Source organism: Psammomys obesus, unplaced genomic scaffold (assembly GCF_907164565.1).
Source record: "Psammomys obesus unplaced genomic scaffold, mPsaObe1.curated_primary_1811, whole genome shotgun sequence".
Lineage (NCBI taxonomy): Eukaryota > Metazoa > Chordata > Mammalia > Rodentia > Muridae > Psammomys > Psammomys obesus.
This window is the reverse complement of record NW_026585644.1, coordinates 47742935-47760477: the sequence shown is the minus strand read 5'-3', so window position 1 is coordinate 47760477 and position 17543 is coordinate 47742935. Positions and strand designations below refer to the sequence as shown.

The 17543-nt window shown below is 41.8% G+C and overlaps 1 protein-coding gene across 1 annotated transcript in view; it reads left to right on the top strand.

The window, feature by feature from the left end:
* The window catches only part of Thada (THADA armadillo repeat containing), a 296591-nt gene that overhangs the window by 129472 nt on the left and 149576 nt on the right, over positions 1 to 17543 (top strand). Inside the window, exon 28 of the mRNA XM_055619015.1 lies at positions 1460 to 1591. Coding sequence (XP_055474990.1) covers positions 1460 to 1591 — 132 coding nt within the window. The remainder of the gene's footprint in view (positions 1 to 1459; positions 1592 to 17543) is intronic.

Sequence of the window (17543 nt, the reverse complement as noted above, 5' to 3'; positions counted from 1 at the left end):
GCTCTTTCAGAACTCAGGGTTCTGTTCCCACATCCATGTCAAGACAGCTCACAACTGCCTGTCATTCCAGTCCCTGGTAATCTGATAGCCTGTTGTGGTCTTCATGGTTATTTACACATGCACACAGACAGGTGCACATCAGAATTTTATGCCTTTAATCCTAGCACTCAGGAGGCAAAGGCAGGTGGACTGCTGATTCCAAGGCCAGTCTGGTCTGCAGAGCAAGTACCAGAATAGCCAAGACTACACAGAAATCCTTTCTCAGGGGGATGAAAAAGGAAATTTACTTTTTAATAAAATGCTTGCCCTGCAAGCCTGAAAAGCTATGTTCAGTCACCAATACCCATATAAAAAGCTTGTTGTAGTGGTGTGTGCACTTGTAATTCTAGTCCTGGGGATGCAGACATAGAGGACCATAGGGCTTGCTAGCTCTCCAACCTAACCTCTTGGGTGAGCTCCAGGTCCCATTGAGAGATCCTATCTCAAAAGACAAGGTAGGGTTGGCAAGATGGCTGGAGCCTGATGACCTGTCTTTTATGCCTCAAACCCACCTGAAAGTGGAAGGAGAATACCAACTCAGCAGTTGTCCTCTGCCCTCCACATGTATGTCATGGCACGTGTATCTCCTCTCCATCATATGCACAATAATAATATTTTTTTTTAATTTATGTTTTAAAAGGACTAGGCAGTTTCTGAGGATTGACATCCAAGGTTGACCACTTGCCTACACATACACACACAAATTATTTCCTCCCCTTATTTTTTAAAATCTGTTAACATACTAAATTTATTTAATGGGTTCTTATTATTTTGTATTACTGGCTGCTGCAGCTTCACACTGTGAAATTGCAGCAGTTGGCTAACTAATCTGGTCACCTGTGATCAAATGTTGGTCTACCTGAATAAAAATAACCAAGAATTTTGGAAGCATACAGCAGAGTCATTATAAAGGGCTTTGCGTCTCCCTGGGGTGGAGAGAAATGCTCTCATTTCCTTTCACTCTTACTCTATAGCTGTCAGTAGAATTTTCACTATGGATATCTTAGAACATACACCTTTATTTTATTTTTTTTTTCTTTTCATCAGACTTTGTATTGGTGTAAATGCATATAAACTGTAATGGGAAGATGTAATCAGATCAATGAAATTTACTTTTGTCATGATACATTTTCTTTAATTCCTAGTTTGGCAGGTAGGATTTTCTGGTTCTGGTGAGTAATGGCCTATTCTTGCTTTCTCAAATCCACCATACCTGGAAAGCTTCATATTTCCTGCCCTGGATAGCACAGTCTACTTGAGACTGACTGGCTGTAGAGGAAGATTGTTGCAGAAGCCTTGCTTTGCCAGAGACTTCTCCTTGAGCACATTAAAGTGAAGGAGAAAAAAGTGACAAAATGTGTTTGAAAGCAGTGCCTGGCTTCTTCAGTGAAATACTTTACCTGTGGTAACTTCCTTTCAGTGAACCAGGGGAGCCTGACCGCCACCCCAGCATGTTCCTCTTACTCCTGGTGCTGGAGAGACTCTACCCGTCTCCGATGGATGGCACATCATCTGCACTCAGCTTGGCCCCTTTTGTGCCTTTCATTATCAGGTAGTGTCGTGTTGTGGGGAACTCGAGGAGAATGCTTTATCTTGTTCTTATTTGGAAAATTATAGTCAGTATATTATCTTAGGGAGCCATTGTGTGAAAGCAGGTTGGTAAAACTTTCTGCCATGATTCCTGACTGGTCTTCAGTGATTTGGAGGAAGGTGCTAATCCAGTGGGTGTGGGAACTAGAACTACCGTGTTGGTAGTGTTTTTCTTGGAGACCTGCAGGTGGCTGTGTGGTGTTGATCGGAGATAACCCTTTAGAAAACACCACCTATGATTTGCATTGTATGGTATTGGGCCAGCCAACGCAGGTTTGATGTGCAGGCTTGATCCTAGCATGTATTCCCTGTCCTGTGGTTTAAAAGATCAGGACATCTGGCTTCTCACCCTGGAGGAGTCAGAGCATCCAGGACCTGGCACACCTGTGACAGTGCCACATAGCCCATGGTCCCACTTAACCTTCTCTTTCAAACTTGGGGTGCTTGAAAGATCCAAAGTCCATGTAGACACATACCAGGTACAGGTGACCCTGCTATATAACATGTCACCAAAGGCTCTGTTACCTCTTTTGAGGTGTCTGTCCCCTTCTGATCACTCTTGAATTTTAAGTACCTTAATGTGCAGCCTCTAAAACGCATTTAGCAGCTCTCATATTATTAACAGCTTTTATCCTACTTCTTCTTGACTAATTGGTGCCTTTAATGTATCTACCAAATATTGAAGTGGACTTGGCGAAGCAGTATAAGAACACAAACTTGAGAGAGTGTGTTTATTATTTGTGTGACACTCGGGTTCCGCTTCCTGGTCTCACATAGTTGACTTACGCATTTCCATGTGAGAAAGCATTAAACACAGATTCTGACGTGTGATCGCTGTGGCCATGTGTTTGCTGCGGCCATGTGTTTGCCACCAAGCCTGGAGCTGTGGCTGTGTTATCTTTGATCACAGAGATGACTCACTTAGACTGGTTTTTGTTTCCTGATGCAGAGTTACAGTCTACCTCATCCAGCACTTGGTGATTCATTTTAGAAATTTGGGTGGTAGATTTTACTTTCAAGAGCCTTAAAAGTGTTTTCTTTTATGAACACTTGTGTATAAGGGGGAGGGGACGATGGCTAAGTAATGATTTCAGAAAGTTGATACAAGGGGAAAGGTACAAGCAGAGAGTCAGTATGATTACAAACCAAGACATGCTGCGGACCCTCATCGTCAGTGTTGAGAGCATTCACTTTGCAGAGGCTTTTACTAAACATCCTGTTAGCTCTTGTTCCTAGAAACAGGAAGTTGCTGCATTGAAAATATCCTTCCAACTGGACCTACACACATATATATAATCTGAGTTTATGCTGTATTGAGAGATATTCAAAGATTACCGTAATATAGAATATATAGTAATACATTATATGTTTATATGTTACTCTGAAACCAGATTATAGAGAGCAGTGAAATCCTTAGTGAGTGTGTGTTGTTGACATAGGCATCACCATATCAATGACACCAGTACCTCAGACCCATGGGAATGGCAAACTGTACCTGCGTGAGGCTCAGCGATGGCAAAGCCTTCCTCTTGCCGTCATGGGGATGGTGATAGTGTTTGCAGAAAATGTTCACAGTGCTCACCACCACCCTTGTGAGCCTGAGCCTAAACATTGCTCCCTCCAAAGAAAGACTGCGCCCACCGGGATGAGCTAAGCCTTCCTCCTTCTCCAGGTGTATGTAATAACCCTGCCTCTTCTTTCAGCTAGCTGTGTGGAACACAGGAGTCCTTTCAGTTCCCTTTCACAGGCAAGTTTCAAGCTTCCACTGAGAAATTATAGGAAACCACCTAATAGCATCCTAGAACCATGACTGTGGAGTCTTGGACAGAGCAAAGGCCTGGACTAAAGAGACCTGATTCTATGTGTGCCCTGCTACTTCTAGTTGTGACACTTGTTCAGAGCATTTTTTTTCTGTGCTGGTCTAATGTGCACTCACTGTGGGGTAAATGCCTCCTTCTGCTACAAACCTGGGAGCTCAGCACCTCACTGACTGGGGGAAATCTCCTCGCTGCACTTCACTCTTCAGGGGACCACTTGTAAAATACCCCTCTCTCCCTCAGCAGCCCCTTCTCCCAGCTTATTTTAAGTTAATTTCAGTACCTATCTTCTGAAATCAGTTTACTCATTTTTCTTATTTTTTTTAAGTGAAATCTGCTTGCTTGTTTTCTCTGACAAATACTAAACACAACGAACAAATATGTACCTGTAGAAATCATGCATAGAGACTTATGTGGGGGACATTTTACATTGAGATATGAAAATCTAGTCAACAGTCAAAGAATAGGGAAGTGCATGTTCATGTATTTAAAAATCTCTCATGGAGGGCTGGAGAGATGGCTCAGAGGTTAAGAGCACTGACAGTTCTTCCAAAAGGTCTGAGTTCAATTCCCAGCAACCACAAACAAACAAACAAACAAACAAACAAACAAACAAAAAAACATCTATAATGAAATCTGGTACCCTCTTCTGGCCTGCGTGGCACCCATGCAGGCAGAATACTGTATACATAATTAATGAATAAATAAATCTTTAAAAAAAAAATCTTTCATGGAACCTTAGTATTACACCAGTCTTATTAAAGAGGAAGGTGGAAATAGAAAAATTTAAGAGTTGGTCCTAGTAAGCTTTGGGAAATAATATTGACTCTGGTCTTGTTTCCCTTGAATTCAAAACACAGATGATCCTGTTGCGCCTTCTCCAGGTTATAAAGCAAAGCAGCTTTTCTTCTATGCTGGGCTATTGTGGCTCTTACAGGAAGTAGTAATGTGTTTGTTTCTATTTCATTTGAGAGTCTTGTGCCAGGATCTCTCCTTTAGTCTATACATTACATTGCTTTTGGTTTTTTGTTTGTTGTTTGTTTTTGATTTTATTTTATTTTATTGTTTTGAGATGGGTTCTCATTCTGCCCAGACTTTCTTGAACTCAGTGGGTAGCCAGAGATGACCTTGAACTTCTGATCCTCTTGCCTCTATTTCCCAAGCACCCAAATAATAGGCATGTGCCAGTATGCCAAAGTTATGCCTTGCTTGGGATTGAACTCAGGACTTCCAGCTGAAGTACATGCCATATATCCATATGTATTATTTGTACCTGCTCTGACTCCCAGAATCCTTTTAGATAAGTAGAGGGCAATATTTCCTTTCTAGAGACAAAAGAGGCAAGCAGAGTGGCTCCAGCACTCCATCGTAGAAGTCTTCACCTGCTCCCTCTCTTGTGTCCTCAGCTCTGATAGCAGAGCACTCTTTCCTTGTCATTCCTCACTATTGTACTGTACTGTAATACTCAGTGTTTGCTCCTCAGCTTAACCTGCAATCTCCTTCCATGCTGAGAAACTACAACCATGTTGTCTTATGGTACTTTGCCCTACCTAGTCAAAATTTGGGCACCGAGTTAAATTGAGTAATGTAAAAATGAAACTAGCTTGAAGTCAAAACTTTGGGTGTGAGCAGATCTGTGTATCTCTGAAGTACTTAAGGACTTCCGGTCCTGTATTATTGGAGCCACAGGTCATGGTCTATATAGAAAGGAGCCTCAGCAGGGTTCCATGTTTTACCTGGGCTTTGAGGAGTCCTCTGTTCTAATATGTTCTTTGACATTTGCTTATATTCTGATTCACTTCTGACTGTTTTCTTTTCAAACAAGTTTCAATCAAGTTGATCTCTTGGACTGAATGTTATCTTGGTCCTCTCTGGCTTCATGAGCCTTGATCTTCCTGGATTACAAACTCCTCTCTTGCTGTCCTTTACAGAACCCTGTAAAAGTCTGCCTTGTAGTACCCTGCTATAGGATATAGAGACATAGGAGAGAAGCCTAAATAGATAAGGATAGAAGAAGAAGCAAGGTACTGTTTTTCTGTTGAAACTCATACAGCTATAATGAAGCCAGACATGTAAAGGGGAGCCCTCCATACTAACATGACAAGACTAGAGAGCCTCAGTGTAATGGGGTTAAAATGTCCTGCTTACTGTAGTGCTCCTGGGGTTATGTGTTAAGGGTTTCTAGAGAGAGGAAGAGGTTAATAGTCTATGATAGGAGAAGAATAGAAAAAGATACTTTTAAGGCTGGACATGGCGGCACCACGTCTTTAATCCTATAACTTGTTAGGCAGAGGCAGGAGACTCTCTTGTTAGTTTGAGGCCAATCCGGTCTACATAGAAAGTTCCAGGATAGCCAGGACTACATAGAGATACTTTGTCTCTCTTGTCTCAGAGAAAAAACAATTAAAAATTGGTCTATAATAACTGTACGTACTTGATTTTCAGGGTAGCAGTGTCTCTTTTCAGTACACATGTAAAGTGTGTGGCACTTGTCAGCATAAGTGCATCACCTCAGACAGTTGTCATTTCTTGGATTGAGGACATTCAGACTGTGAAAGAGCAAGCATCTTTTTAGCACTTGTTTTGGCATGTCTGTGCCAGTAAATGGAAAGGAAAACCCTGAAGCCAGATGAAGGTGGGGTTCTAGGGAGAGTGCACTGTGTTCTGTGAGTGAGAGCATGTCCTGGGACTCAATAGCTGTCGGACTCAGTTCAAAAGTCAGCTCAGAATCATACCAGCAATTTGGTGGCCATGAGACATGGAAATGTTGTGCCAGGAGCCTTCAAAGGACTCTTCAAAAGCAAGGGGAAAGCATATTTTTCAATGACCACATAGTTGTATTGATATCAGTGATTCTAGCTGACTCGTTAAATGTGTCACTCATAAGTGCTCTGTGCTTTATTTGCTGAGAACAGCCAGGATTCCCTAAGAGTAAGTCATGTGTGAGTCACCTCATTGCCTGATGGTGTTTCTAGGCTGGGGATGTGCAGCTACAGTCAGCGCTTGCCTTACTTAAGTGAAAACAGGCTCAACTGTGACTTAGAAAATATGTGCACAACATAGGGAACGGACTGAAAATGCAAGGTCTTTAGGGATGAGAGTACCAAATACAAATTCAGGCTCACACCCGTTACCTCAGTGTGGCTTGGGGAATGGGGGCAATTGTAGAGCCATGAACTCGGAGCTTAATTTTTATTTGTGATGTGTATTTTCTTTTTTAATGCTGGCACTAGGCAAATGGTTGACTGTTATATTAGTCCCTGTACTCTTTTTTTGTTGTTTGTTTATGTATGTGTGGTATAGTCCATGATTAAAAATAGACTAGCAAATTAACTCCTCAGGTAAAGGTCTTTGTCACCAAGCCTAACAGATGACCTGAGTTCAATCCTTGGGACCCTTATAGTAAAAGGATAAGTACTTTTTAAATATATATCCCAGATAACCTTAGAAAACTGTATTGGTGGCTTGAGACTAGATATATGTACCATGTTTAGATTTTTTTTAATTAAAATTATATCCGTATAAAATGTAGTATGTCTGTTTTCCCGCCATTGTATGTGAGAACATCTTAGGGAATAGTTTCAGTGAATATTGGAGCAGTGTGATGCACTGATGCTCTCAGAGAGCAGAGCTTTGCTATCGTCCTCCTGAACTCCTTGGGTCAGGTTAGGCCCACATTATTCCGTTTATTGTTCTGTTCTGAGGTTCCATTTTGAGAGGGTCATTGGTAGGCTAATATTTATCTGGGGCAGTAACCACCATGTGAAGGAAGTGCGACATCCGGAAGCAGTTAGACTGGGGAAGACTGGGTAGAGGCAACGTGGTAAGGCTCTTTACGTACTGGAGAGGCTGCCATATGGCAGAAGGCACATCATTTGTCATTTTCCCTCCCAGTGGGAAAGTACGAGAGACGGCAACTCTTAAGACAAAGAAGAGTTTTGTGAAAGGCAGTGTTCTCCGTCAAAGGCATGAGTAGACTTCCTCATACTGGCTTGCCCAGCAATGAAAGTGTTTGAGGAAAACTGATCATATGTTGGCCATATTTCCCAAAGGCTCTCTGTGGTGCATCTGAGGTTGAGCAGGATGACTGTTAAGGCATCTGTTTGGGATGTCTTATTTCAGAACACCAAATATCTTAGCCACAGTTCCTAAGTGGTGGTAAGTGAAATGATGAGCCTTCTTCTGAATGTCTCACACCTATTTGTACGTTTTTATAGGCTTCTCAGTCTTATAAGAGAAAGAACTGGGGAGCATCTTGGCATGGCCCAAAAGGTTGTGGTAGTCTACTCCTAAATGATGCCCTCTAAAAATCAATCCACTAAGTAACTTCTGTAACGTTGTTCAGCATGGTTCTGAAAACACTCTTTTTGCCTGTGTGTTATGTTTGAAAAGCATTCCTTATTGATTTAATTATCTTTCTTTCTGGTTTCTGTATTTTCTTCCATTCCAGATGCTGGCTTAAGTTGCATTTGTTTTCAGACAAATACAAGGAAGATTTGAGTCTTGAGAAGTTAAGAGGTGGCTTTTTTGAAATGACTGGAATAAATAACTGTTCGTTGTCCTAGTTCTCAAAGGGTCTTAGATGCCTTGGGAGAGTAACTGGAGTCCCTAAGTCTTGCCCACTGCTTGCAGGAACACCAGAAAATTGGGTCTTCTTGGAACTGCAAATGAAGAATTTCTTTTCCCTGGCCCTCCTGTGGTTATCACTGAATCTCACAGAGCCTTGGGGACAAAGACTGCCTGCATCCTAATCTGCTGACAGTTGGGTTAACAAGGAACCTATTGCCCCATCAGTCTAGAACTCTCTCCCTTTGGTTTTGCTGGTGTGACTAAACTGTAGACCCCAGATCAGGTTTTGGACAAGATGGCAAAGTACAGAGGTTCACTTCTGCTCAGGGAGTTTTCAGCAACTCCGTTTCCTTTTTGTCTTTAAGCCAGACTGGCGCCCACTCCTCTCTCTGTCAGGGTTGGCTCGCTGAGCTAATTGTGATGCAGAGATGTACATGTGAAATAACACTCTGAGACTCGAGTGACAGCAGTCTGGAGGCCTGGGAGCAGAGATGAGGAGGCTTGCTGATACTGTGATACCCTCCCTGCCTTACCTCCTTCTCCCCAAGTAGCTCTTTTGGGAACTGTGTTCATGCTCTTCCCAGTTTCCAGATTCTACCCAGGACCAGTTGAAGTTGAGTATGTGGGATAAAACCATGTTTTCAATGTTGTGTGCCACCTTCTAAATTCTGGCATTTAAAAGGGGGGGAACATTCATTGATTTTTCTCTCTTAGTCCCTAGAGCAGGGCCTGGCCAACTCAGTGTGGGGTGCCAGATCTCTTTAAAACTTTTTTTCCAAGTATGTTTTTGAGCAAGAGGAATGAGGAGTTCACCTCTTATGGAATGCATTGACAAAGCAAGCTAGAAAAACAAAACTTGTAGGGACCAGCTTTTCTTCAGTGTTATCTGTTACTTCAACAGGCCAGTTCAGGTCATGTTAGAACAAGTGATTAGATCTGCAAACAGTCTCATTCTTAGGTGAAAATTCTGACAATGATGATAATCCATGGCCTACTGATGTCATCTGCTTGAAAAGCTAGAATCCAATCAGTTGATTGTTTAGCCAACTACTTGCTAAACATTTGTTGTGTATCTAGCTTGTGTTGAGTTGTGGGTAAGCTGGGAAGAAAGGAGTCTTAGAGTTTGCTGTAGGGCCAGTGAGATAAAGTGCAGGCTTCTATCCCTGACATCGTGTGTACATTAATCATTTTGCTATATGATATATGCCCTAAGGACTGAGGCTAGTGACTTGCAGAAATCCAGCAGGGTTTCCCAAGTAGCAGGACAGGAAAATATCTCAGGGAAATTCAGGCTGTCATTTTGGGGACTTCTAGAAGGAATACACCATGATCTCAAGCAAGAACAAAATGAAGCCTCCCACTCTGCAGCAGTGGGACCCAGTAAGGCCAAGGAGCTAGGATAGCTCTACATTTATAACTCAGAAGTGACCTTAGAGCATTGCTTCTACTTGAACTAAGAGTGACCCAGGAAATGGAGAGACAATGGTTTGCAGTTTTAACAGGAGAAACCACTGATCACAAATCTGTTAACTTTAGAAAAGAATATTATTTGCCCCAGAGGCTACACTTTTTAATTCACTAGCACTACACATTTAAGAATACTTTAATAATTTTTTTTCCATATGAAGGTTTTGTTTTCCTGGTCTTAAGTACTTCCTTAAAAAATTTGCCAAGGTGCTCGTGGATATTTTCATGCTAACTTGAAGGGCTGCAAAACACCAAGCCCTGTACTAACTAATGTGCACTCAGTTACCCATGTAAGGGAACATTTTTTTATCAAAATTTTTCCTTTTCCACCCTCACACAGAAAGTATGAGCTAGGAAACAGAGCAGCAAGTAAATATGAGATGTAGTAGTATGGTAAGTGTGTTTTGGTTATCTTTCTCTGGCCCCTGGCTGATGTTGGCCATCTCTCCTGCACATACTCTCTTTCCCTCCCTCCCTCCCTCCCTTTTTTCCTCCCTCTTTCCCTCTCTTCTTTCTTTTCTCCCTCTCTTTGGGCTTTGACTCTTACTTTACTACTGTAGTCTCCTGTCATTTTTAGGGATATATTCCTAGACCCCCAGGAGATGCCTGAAACCACAGTTAGTATTGAATCCTGCACTGTATTTGTTTCCATAAATGCAGACATGTACACTGAAGATATAACTTTGGATTTGATGCACAATGTCAAAACCTGCATGAATCCCCCACTCCCTGGTCCAGTTGCATGGATAGGAAACTTATCTTAACTGTAAATGTAAGGTTTGAAACCCAGTTTGTCTCTTTCTAACGGATAGCTTTCGCTTTTTCACTTAGAGCATGTTGATGTTGTGACCGCTCGTTGGTGCTGGGCCATTACTCAGTAAAATGTGGCTTGAGCCCAATCACTTTCTCTGCAGCAGGCAGTCTAATAAGTGAGATAGCTAAGTACCTTCCAGGCGGGTGGCATATGCACTGAGGATTGGCTAAGCAAAGAGATGGGTCATGTTTTGAGCTGGATACTGGGGCAACATGAAATTTCATCTCTTTACTCAAAATGCTATATAAATTAAAGCTTATGAATTGTTTTTTCCTGGAATTTTCTAAGTAGTACTTTCAGGCCACAGGTACCTGAAACCATGGAAGGCAGACCTCAAGATAAGTAGGGACAGCAGTATCTAGACTCTCGCCTAAGCAGCTGCTTTAGTCATGTTAGTACACAAAGGGCACTGAGACTTAGATGCTTTTGCCTGCTCTTCCCTATCTTCTCCATTGACATTGGCATCTATTTTCCGCCTCCTTCTAAACCAGACATAGACATCTTCATATTCTTGTCTCATTTGGTTTAGTGAGCACCCATCACTACCACCCCATTTATTTACTACTGAGATCCTACTATATTCTTGTCTAACTCATTGATCACTTTGTGTTTACAAGAGATATTAGAGACCACAAGTGCCTCTCCACAGAAAAGTTCACTCCCCCGTCCAAAGCTGTCTTGTGGTCTGTGATGATTTTGAGAAAACGTTCTATGTTCATAGTCCCATACTTCAAGCCCTGTCCCATTCATTTCTTTAAACACTGCAGCCCAGCTCCTTCTCACCACTGCACTGAAACTGTATCTGGTTTCCAAAGCTCCTGAAAGCTTTGCAGCAGTCTCTGATTTTACCCTGAACTTGCAGGCTCCCTCCTCCAGAGCAGTAGGCACAGTAGCTTCCTGGACATTGTTTCTCCTCTTCACATTCCTCCCCACTCCACCTTCCTGCTGCTCTGAAAACACTGTCCACTTTTTTATCCTGCCCTCAATCCACCCCCCCCACACACACACACACACTCCCTTGCACTTCCTGGGGTTGCCAGAGGCCTGTGATCCCAGAGACTTTCTTTGAGCAGTCATTGCTCTGCCTATCCCACAGATACCCAGAGGTCAGCACTCTCAATTGCATCTGCACACTGTGGGCTGAGCAGCCCTCTCGTAGGACCTAGTCCAGTATCTGCTGCCATACTTTGTCACACTCCACCTCCACAGGCAACATAACAATGTGCTTTCAGGGATCTGACTGTGTTCACACATGCTCACTAACAGGAGCATTGCTCCAAAACAAATTCCTGGCTTCTGAAAGCCTTGCAGAAAGTTTGAAATGATTTGCTCTTTTTCATTACATTGATTAATATCAGTGTGCAGTAGCAAGTAGCAGCACTTTGTGACAGGCCCAGGAGAAATAAGTCTAACGTATCTATAGTCGGTGACTGTTTGAGGAGTCAGGCATTAGTCCATTTATTTACTCAACAGAAATAACCGACAATGCTGAGGAACTCAAATAGGAGGGAGACCTGGACAGGGTTTTTGTCATTTGCAGTATCTTGTGCTATGATGCTTCTTATCTCTGTCCTTTTTGTTCTGATTTTTTTCTGTCTTAATTAGTGATAAATGATAATTAGCAGATGTTTATGGTAGAGTTGGACCTTCCCCATGTTACCCTATTTAATCAGCAAGACAACAGTCTGCTGTTGCTGTTACTAAAGGGGAGGCATGGAGATACACCCTAGGTCATATTGCTAGTGTAGGCTAGGCCTGGGTTTGAGCCCAGGTGGCCTGGCTCCAGAGCTCGTTTGCTTTGGGTTTCCTAGTTCCTCACCCAACAGCGGGTTTTCCCACCTACCTATTTCTGATGCTCTCTCTGTGAAACATGACAAGCTAGTTCTCAGTGTGCCAAAGGTAACCTACACTTTTATCTAACAGTTGTTTGGGCTTGTCTTGTTTTCTTGGATGTTTCTCCTTTGGGGCATGGCATTGGCAATGGTCTCATTTTCCAATCTGAAATCAGCACTAAAGAAGAAAAAATTTGCAGCTAAGCCCACGTGCTTGTGACATAAAACTGGCTTAGCCAAAGTTCTGAGATCCTTGAGAAACACTCCAACTTTCTTACAAAAGAAAATTTCCTTGTTATGGGAGCTCAGGGCCATTGCACACTTGCAAGTGTCTTAGTAAAGAACGAGCGTGGCTTGGGTCTTGGTTAGATGCGTAAAGTCCTTAATGAGGTTATTTATGGGCAGCTATTTATGCATGCTTCCAAAACTTAGAAAAGTTTCCCCACTGACTCTAGTGTGTTATCTTGAGTTTCCACTCTTAAAACTTTATATAATTTTGGGAGGATTTTGGGGTTGCTGAGAATGAAAGAAAATCAATAGTGACATTGCATTTATCTAAGGATTTGAAGTTTACAAAGTATTCTTATACCTACTTTATGAGTATATATATATACTCATATACATGAAACCATCGTTTATCTTTACTGACTCAGAACAGAATCGCATGGTTATCAGTACACATTCCGATGTTTTAGGTGCCCTTGTTTCCTTATCTGACACTCCTAAACCTACTCAGGAAAAGGCCAGTGTGGATGAACAGGGTGTTTAAATGGGTTGCATTATATCCAGGTCCACGTAGGGACCTCAGGTAATGATCTTAACGGGCCCTAACAGTAGCAACTGAATAACGTAAAGCCTGGGAAATGGGTTAAAATCCCCTCTTCTTGTCAGTCTTATCTTTTTTATGTACTGAGTCCCATTTCTATCCTCCATTGGCTGAATCCTGTGCAGTCTGAATAATCACAAAAGCACTTTGGTGCCACCCCCAAGGGTCATCTAGTGCTCACCCACACAACATTCAGAGCAGCAGCAGGAGGCTGTTGTGTATCTAGAAGGCCCTGCCTGTAAGCAGCCTCATGCAGTTTTGATCACTGCAGCTGTACTGGAAAAGGCCGTCTGTTCTGGTACAAACCATGGAAATATATCCACATAGACAAGAAAAAGCTGAGTTGTTACTGAAAGATGTGTCACACAGACAAGAAAATAATTTACAAACAGTGAGCAGGAAATATTTTCAAAACCCTAAGAGAGTTCTTTGATTGTCCTTGTGGATGATGGATGTGTGGTATTAGCATGTTTCTTTTTGGACTGTCTGTTCATTTTTCCCCTATAAGAATCATTATTTCCAGCCAGGCATGGTGTTGCACACCTATAAGCCCAGCACTCAGGGAGGCAGAGACAGGCAGATAGCTGTGAATTCAAGGCCATCCTGGTCTACAAAGTGGGTAGACAGCCAAGACTACACTGAGAAACCCTGTCTTGAAAAACAAACAAAACAAAACATTTTCTACAAAACCAGAATTTAAGGTTTGGCCTCATTTGAATGTGTTTAAAATAATAAAAAATGCAAAATTAAGCTGATACTAATTATAACCCATTTAATTCTAATTAAGAGAAACTTTTAAAGAAATGGAATTCTTGCTAGGTGTGATAGTATGTGCCTTTAATCCCAGTGCTTGGGAGACAGAGGTAGCAAGGCTACATAGGGAGTTTCAGACTAGCTGGCTTACATAGTGAGACCCTGTCTCTGAGGGGGTACTGGCTAGAGAGGGATTTGCATTCTGCTAGCTGGTTGATTGTCCCTACAGTGGTAGCCTTAGAATGTCATGATCTGATAGAATCCTCCATTGTAAACTAGCTCCTAGAGCAGCTTCTTCATGCCCTTCTTCCCTAAAGCCCTGATGTCATGGTACTGGATATGAATTTTTAATACTTCATGGGATTGCACACAGCCTGTCAAAGGTAGCTGGTATCATTGAGCAGTTATGCTCTGGTTTGGAAGCCCCAGGCTGTGGATTCTATATTCCTGAATTCTAAGTAAGATGGGTAATCCAAAGCCCTGTATTATTCGGAATCCTCCTAACAACCAGACCATGGAGTGACCTGAGTTTGGAGGACAGTACAAGAACACTATGCTACTAGCTACTTATTATGCCTGTAATCATCCTGGGGCCTTTAGGAGTGGTGCTTCTAGGCATGCCACTAAGCTGCTGCAGACCCTAACGAGGACCAACTTAATCTGAGGGTGGTGGACACCTGTAAAAAGTTACATTAGTGTTCTTAAGTAGTGCCCACAGCCCCTAGTATTCTTAGATGCCACTGTCATCTTGGGCTGCAGGCTCGCGGCCTCCTTCCTGTAGTGTGTGGTTTTGAGCCCTTATTAAATAGTGAGAGACAGGCGGCACTTAGCCACAGTGCAAGTTAGTTTAGAGTTTTGACTTTAACAGAAGGCAATTAGAAGACATTGGCGGAAGATTTAGAATGCAGAAAAAGAAAGCATGTTGTCATTGTCACACCTGTGGTCTGGTAGAGGACCACCATGCCTTTTTCCCCACCAGAACTGCCTCCTATACTTTCAGTGACATCCTATTTTCCATTTACCTCTCTTTTGTCAGGGAAATCACTGGAGGTCTTTTTACAGCTCCGACTCTTCCTTACCCTTCAGAGATGTAGTTCTACTTCCTTTTCAAGATGAAAGCATGTCTTTGTCCCTCCCCAAATAGTTCCATGCAGCAGAATCCACTGAATCCTTACAGATAAAAGACCTTGCTGATCAAGTGCCAGATTGTTATCAGAGAAGCAAGTGAGGGAGTCAAGTCTACCGTTAATTACCTCCTTACAGCTTTGTTTATATCCTGTTCATTCGGGGCATGTTTTTCTTGGACAGTTTCTTGTCTGTGCTCTGCACTGCAGTCTGAAGTTTGTAAAAGTCCCAAAGGTCAGGGAATAGTGGGTTCCTTCTTTTCAAAAAGGCCTAATGGCAAGGAAGAGAAGATCAAAGTTTCTATCTTCCATCTGAAAAGAAAGGGACAAATGCTTGGTTTGGATGCTTAGTTCTTCACCTCAAGTAGACAGACTCCAGTGTGCTTTGGTTCTGAATACTTAGCCATGAGGTTGCCTGGAAATAGAATAGCATTTCTGTCTAAAGCCATGAATATCAAGCAGTGACAAATTGGGTATCTAGACATTGAGGCCAGAGGCCAGTTGACTATAAAATAAAACTACCTGGTAAATATAGTTGACAGCATATTTGATCCCCTTCATTGAGAAATGTCTGGGCTGGGGGTGGTGACATGTGCCCTATGTCCCAGCACTTTCCAGTCAAAGGCAGATGGATCTTTGAGTTTGACGCCATCATGGTACATAGTATGTGCCAGGCTACCTAGCACTACACAGTGAGATGGCTACACTGATAAATTTTATGGCTTGGGTATTCCACCACAACAAATAAGCAGTGCCTGCCTCTGGAGAGAGTTGTAGTCCTTGGCATAGTAGGAAATACAGTGTGATAGGGCTTTATGGCTGCCTTCTTATGAATGTGACTACTGTTCCATATAAAGAATTGTTAGCCTTTTAAGAACTATGAATACTGAACACGTTAAGGAACCCAAGGAGTAAAGAGACTATCTTGCTACTATAACATTAGATCAGTGTTTCTCAACCTTCCTAATGCTTCATTCAACCATTTAATATAGTTCATCTTATTGTAGTGACCTCTCAACCATGAAATTATTTTCATTGCTGTTTCACAACTCTAATTTTGATAATGTTTTAAATCATAATGTAAGTATTTTTGGAGCTAGAAGGGGCTATGACCAACAGGTTGAGAACCTTTGTATTAGATGAATTAAAGAAGTTTGGGGTTGGAAGAGCCTATTCTGCCTTTAAGTGATTGTTTAAACCGTGGTAGCCTCTGTCCTACAGAAAAACCAAGGGAGAGTGAACTTACTAAGTTTTCTCAAGTGTTCTCTGTCCGCATGGTTGGAAGAGCAGTGCTCTGATTATGAAAGAGAGGCAGTGACATGATTCATTCTTTCTGGGGTCCTGGCAACTATTAAGTGACCAAACACATTTCTTTACTATTAATAAATGAAATCTGAATCTGACCTTATGTTGTCTTGTTAGGTTCTGTCTATACCCAAACTTATCTTTGTTAATAAGAGACAACTGCAGACTAATTCAACCAGGCCCCTCTCAGCTTTACTAGTGTCAAGGGCCTCTGAGGACTAGACATATTTTTCAAACCAAAAAAATTTTTCAAACCCTGTAAACGTGTTATCTGATGATACAGGTACAATATAAATTTTAGGAAGGGAGGAAGGAAAAAAAGAATAGACTCATAATTCTAAATAATGAATCACTTTCTTGCTTTAACCTTAAAAACAACTTTTCCCTTTGAAGCAGGGTCTTACTATATAGCCTTGACTGGTCTGGAACCACCATGTCCATTGGAAACCTTGTATTTTACACTATAACCAAAAGATAACTCCATGAATGTGTTTCTTACTCTTGCCCCTGGTCCCTGTCATCGTTTGAAGACAACCAAGTGGTCACTGGGATTTTAGCACTATCTTTCCTATGTTTAAATTTAGTATGTTCCTAAGAAGAGCCTAGAGACGTTAGAGCCTCAGAAGGAAGCCAAGTACTTGTGTGCACTCTCACATGTGCACTTGTTTCCTGCCTCCTCAGTGAGTGCTGGGTTACAGGTGTGTGCCATCACAGAGGCTCAGAGAATGTGTTCTGTGTGAATAGCATGATTGGTTAAGACAGTCTGGTATAGATGGTGCTCCTTTAAAAAAGGGGGACTAATAGTTTTGTCAGAATAACTATTGGGAAAGTAAAGTACTTTGAAGTGCATGAGAGAGTAAGTAGAGAGGATTTCTGTGCCTTTTATGAACTGGTGATACAGATTGTAAACAAATGGTGCCAAATTCCAGCAGCTAATGTAGCCAAAGCCATTGAAATCTATTGATGAGATCATGAAAATGAGTAGAAGTGATCCAACTTGTTTTGTTTTCTTTTGAAGTGTTATATTTATTAGGCTTTTGTACCCAAAGCTAAGCAGTGTTGGGTTTCACACTTAGTACTTTATGTTTAATCCGTGGTTAAAGGTTATTTCCTTGGCAGAACTGTAGAATGACTCAGACATTCTACACTGATTCTATTTTATTTATTTTTGATAGGCAAAGAAGAAAGCTAGCAAATAAATGATGGTGCATTGAAGCTATCCTTATTGAACTGAAATAGATATGGTATTGTTTTAAGAACTTGTTTTTGTTTACATTCATGTGTATGTCTTCTGCAGAGACTTATTAAAATACCTCTTATTGAAACTAGCAGCGGGATGTTTTTCCAGTGCTTTATGGTCTGAGCTACCCGGATATTTTGGGGGTTATGACCAGTATTTTTTTATTG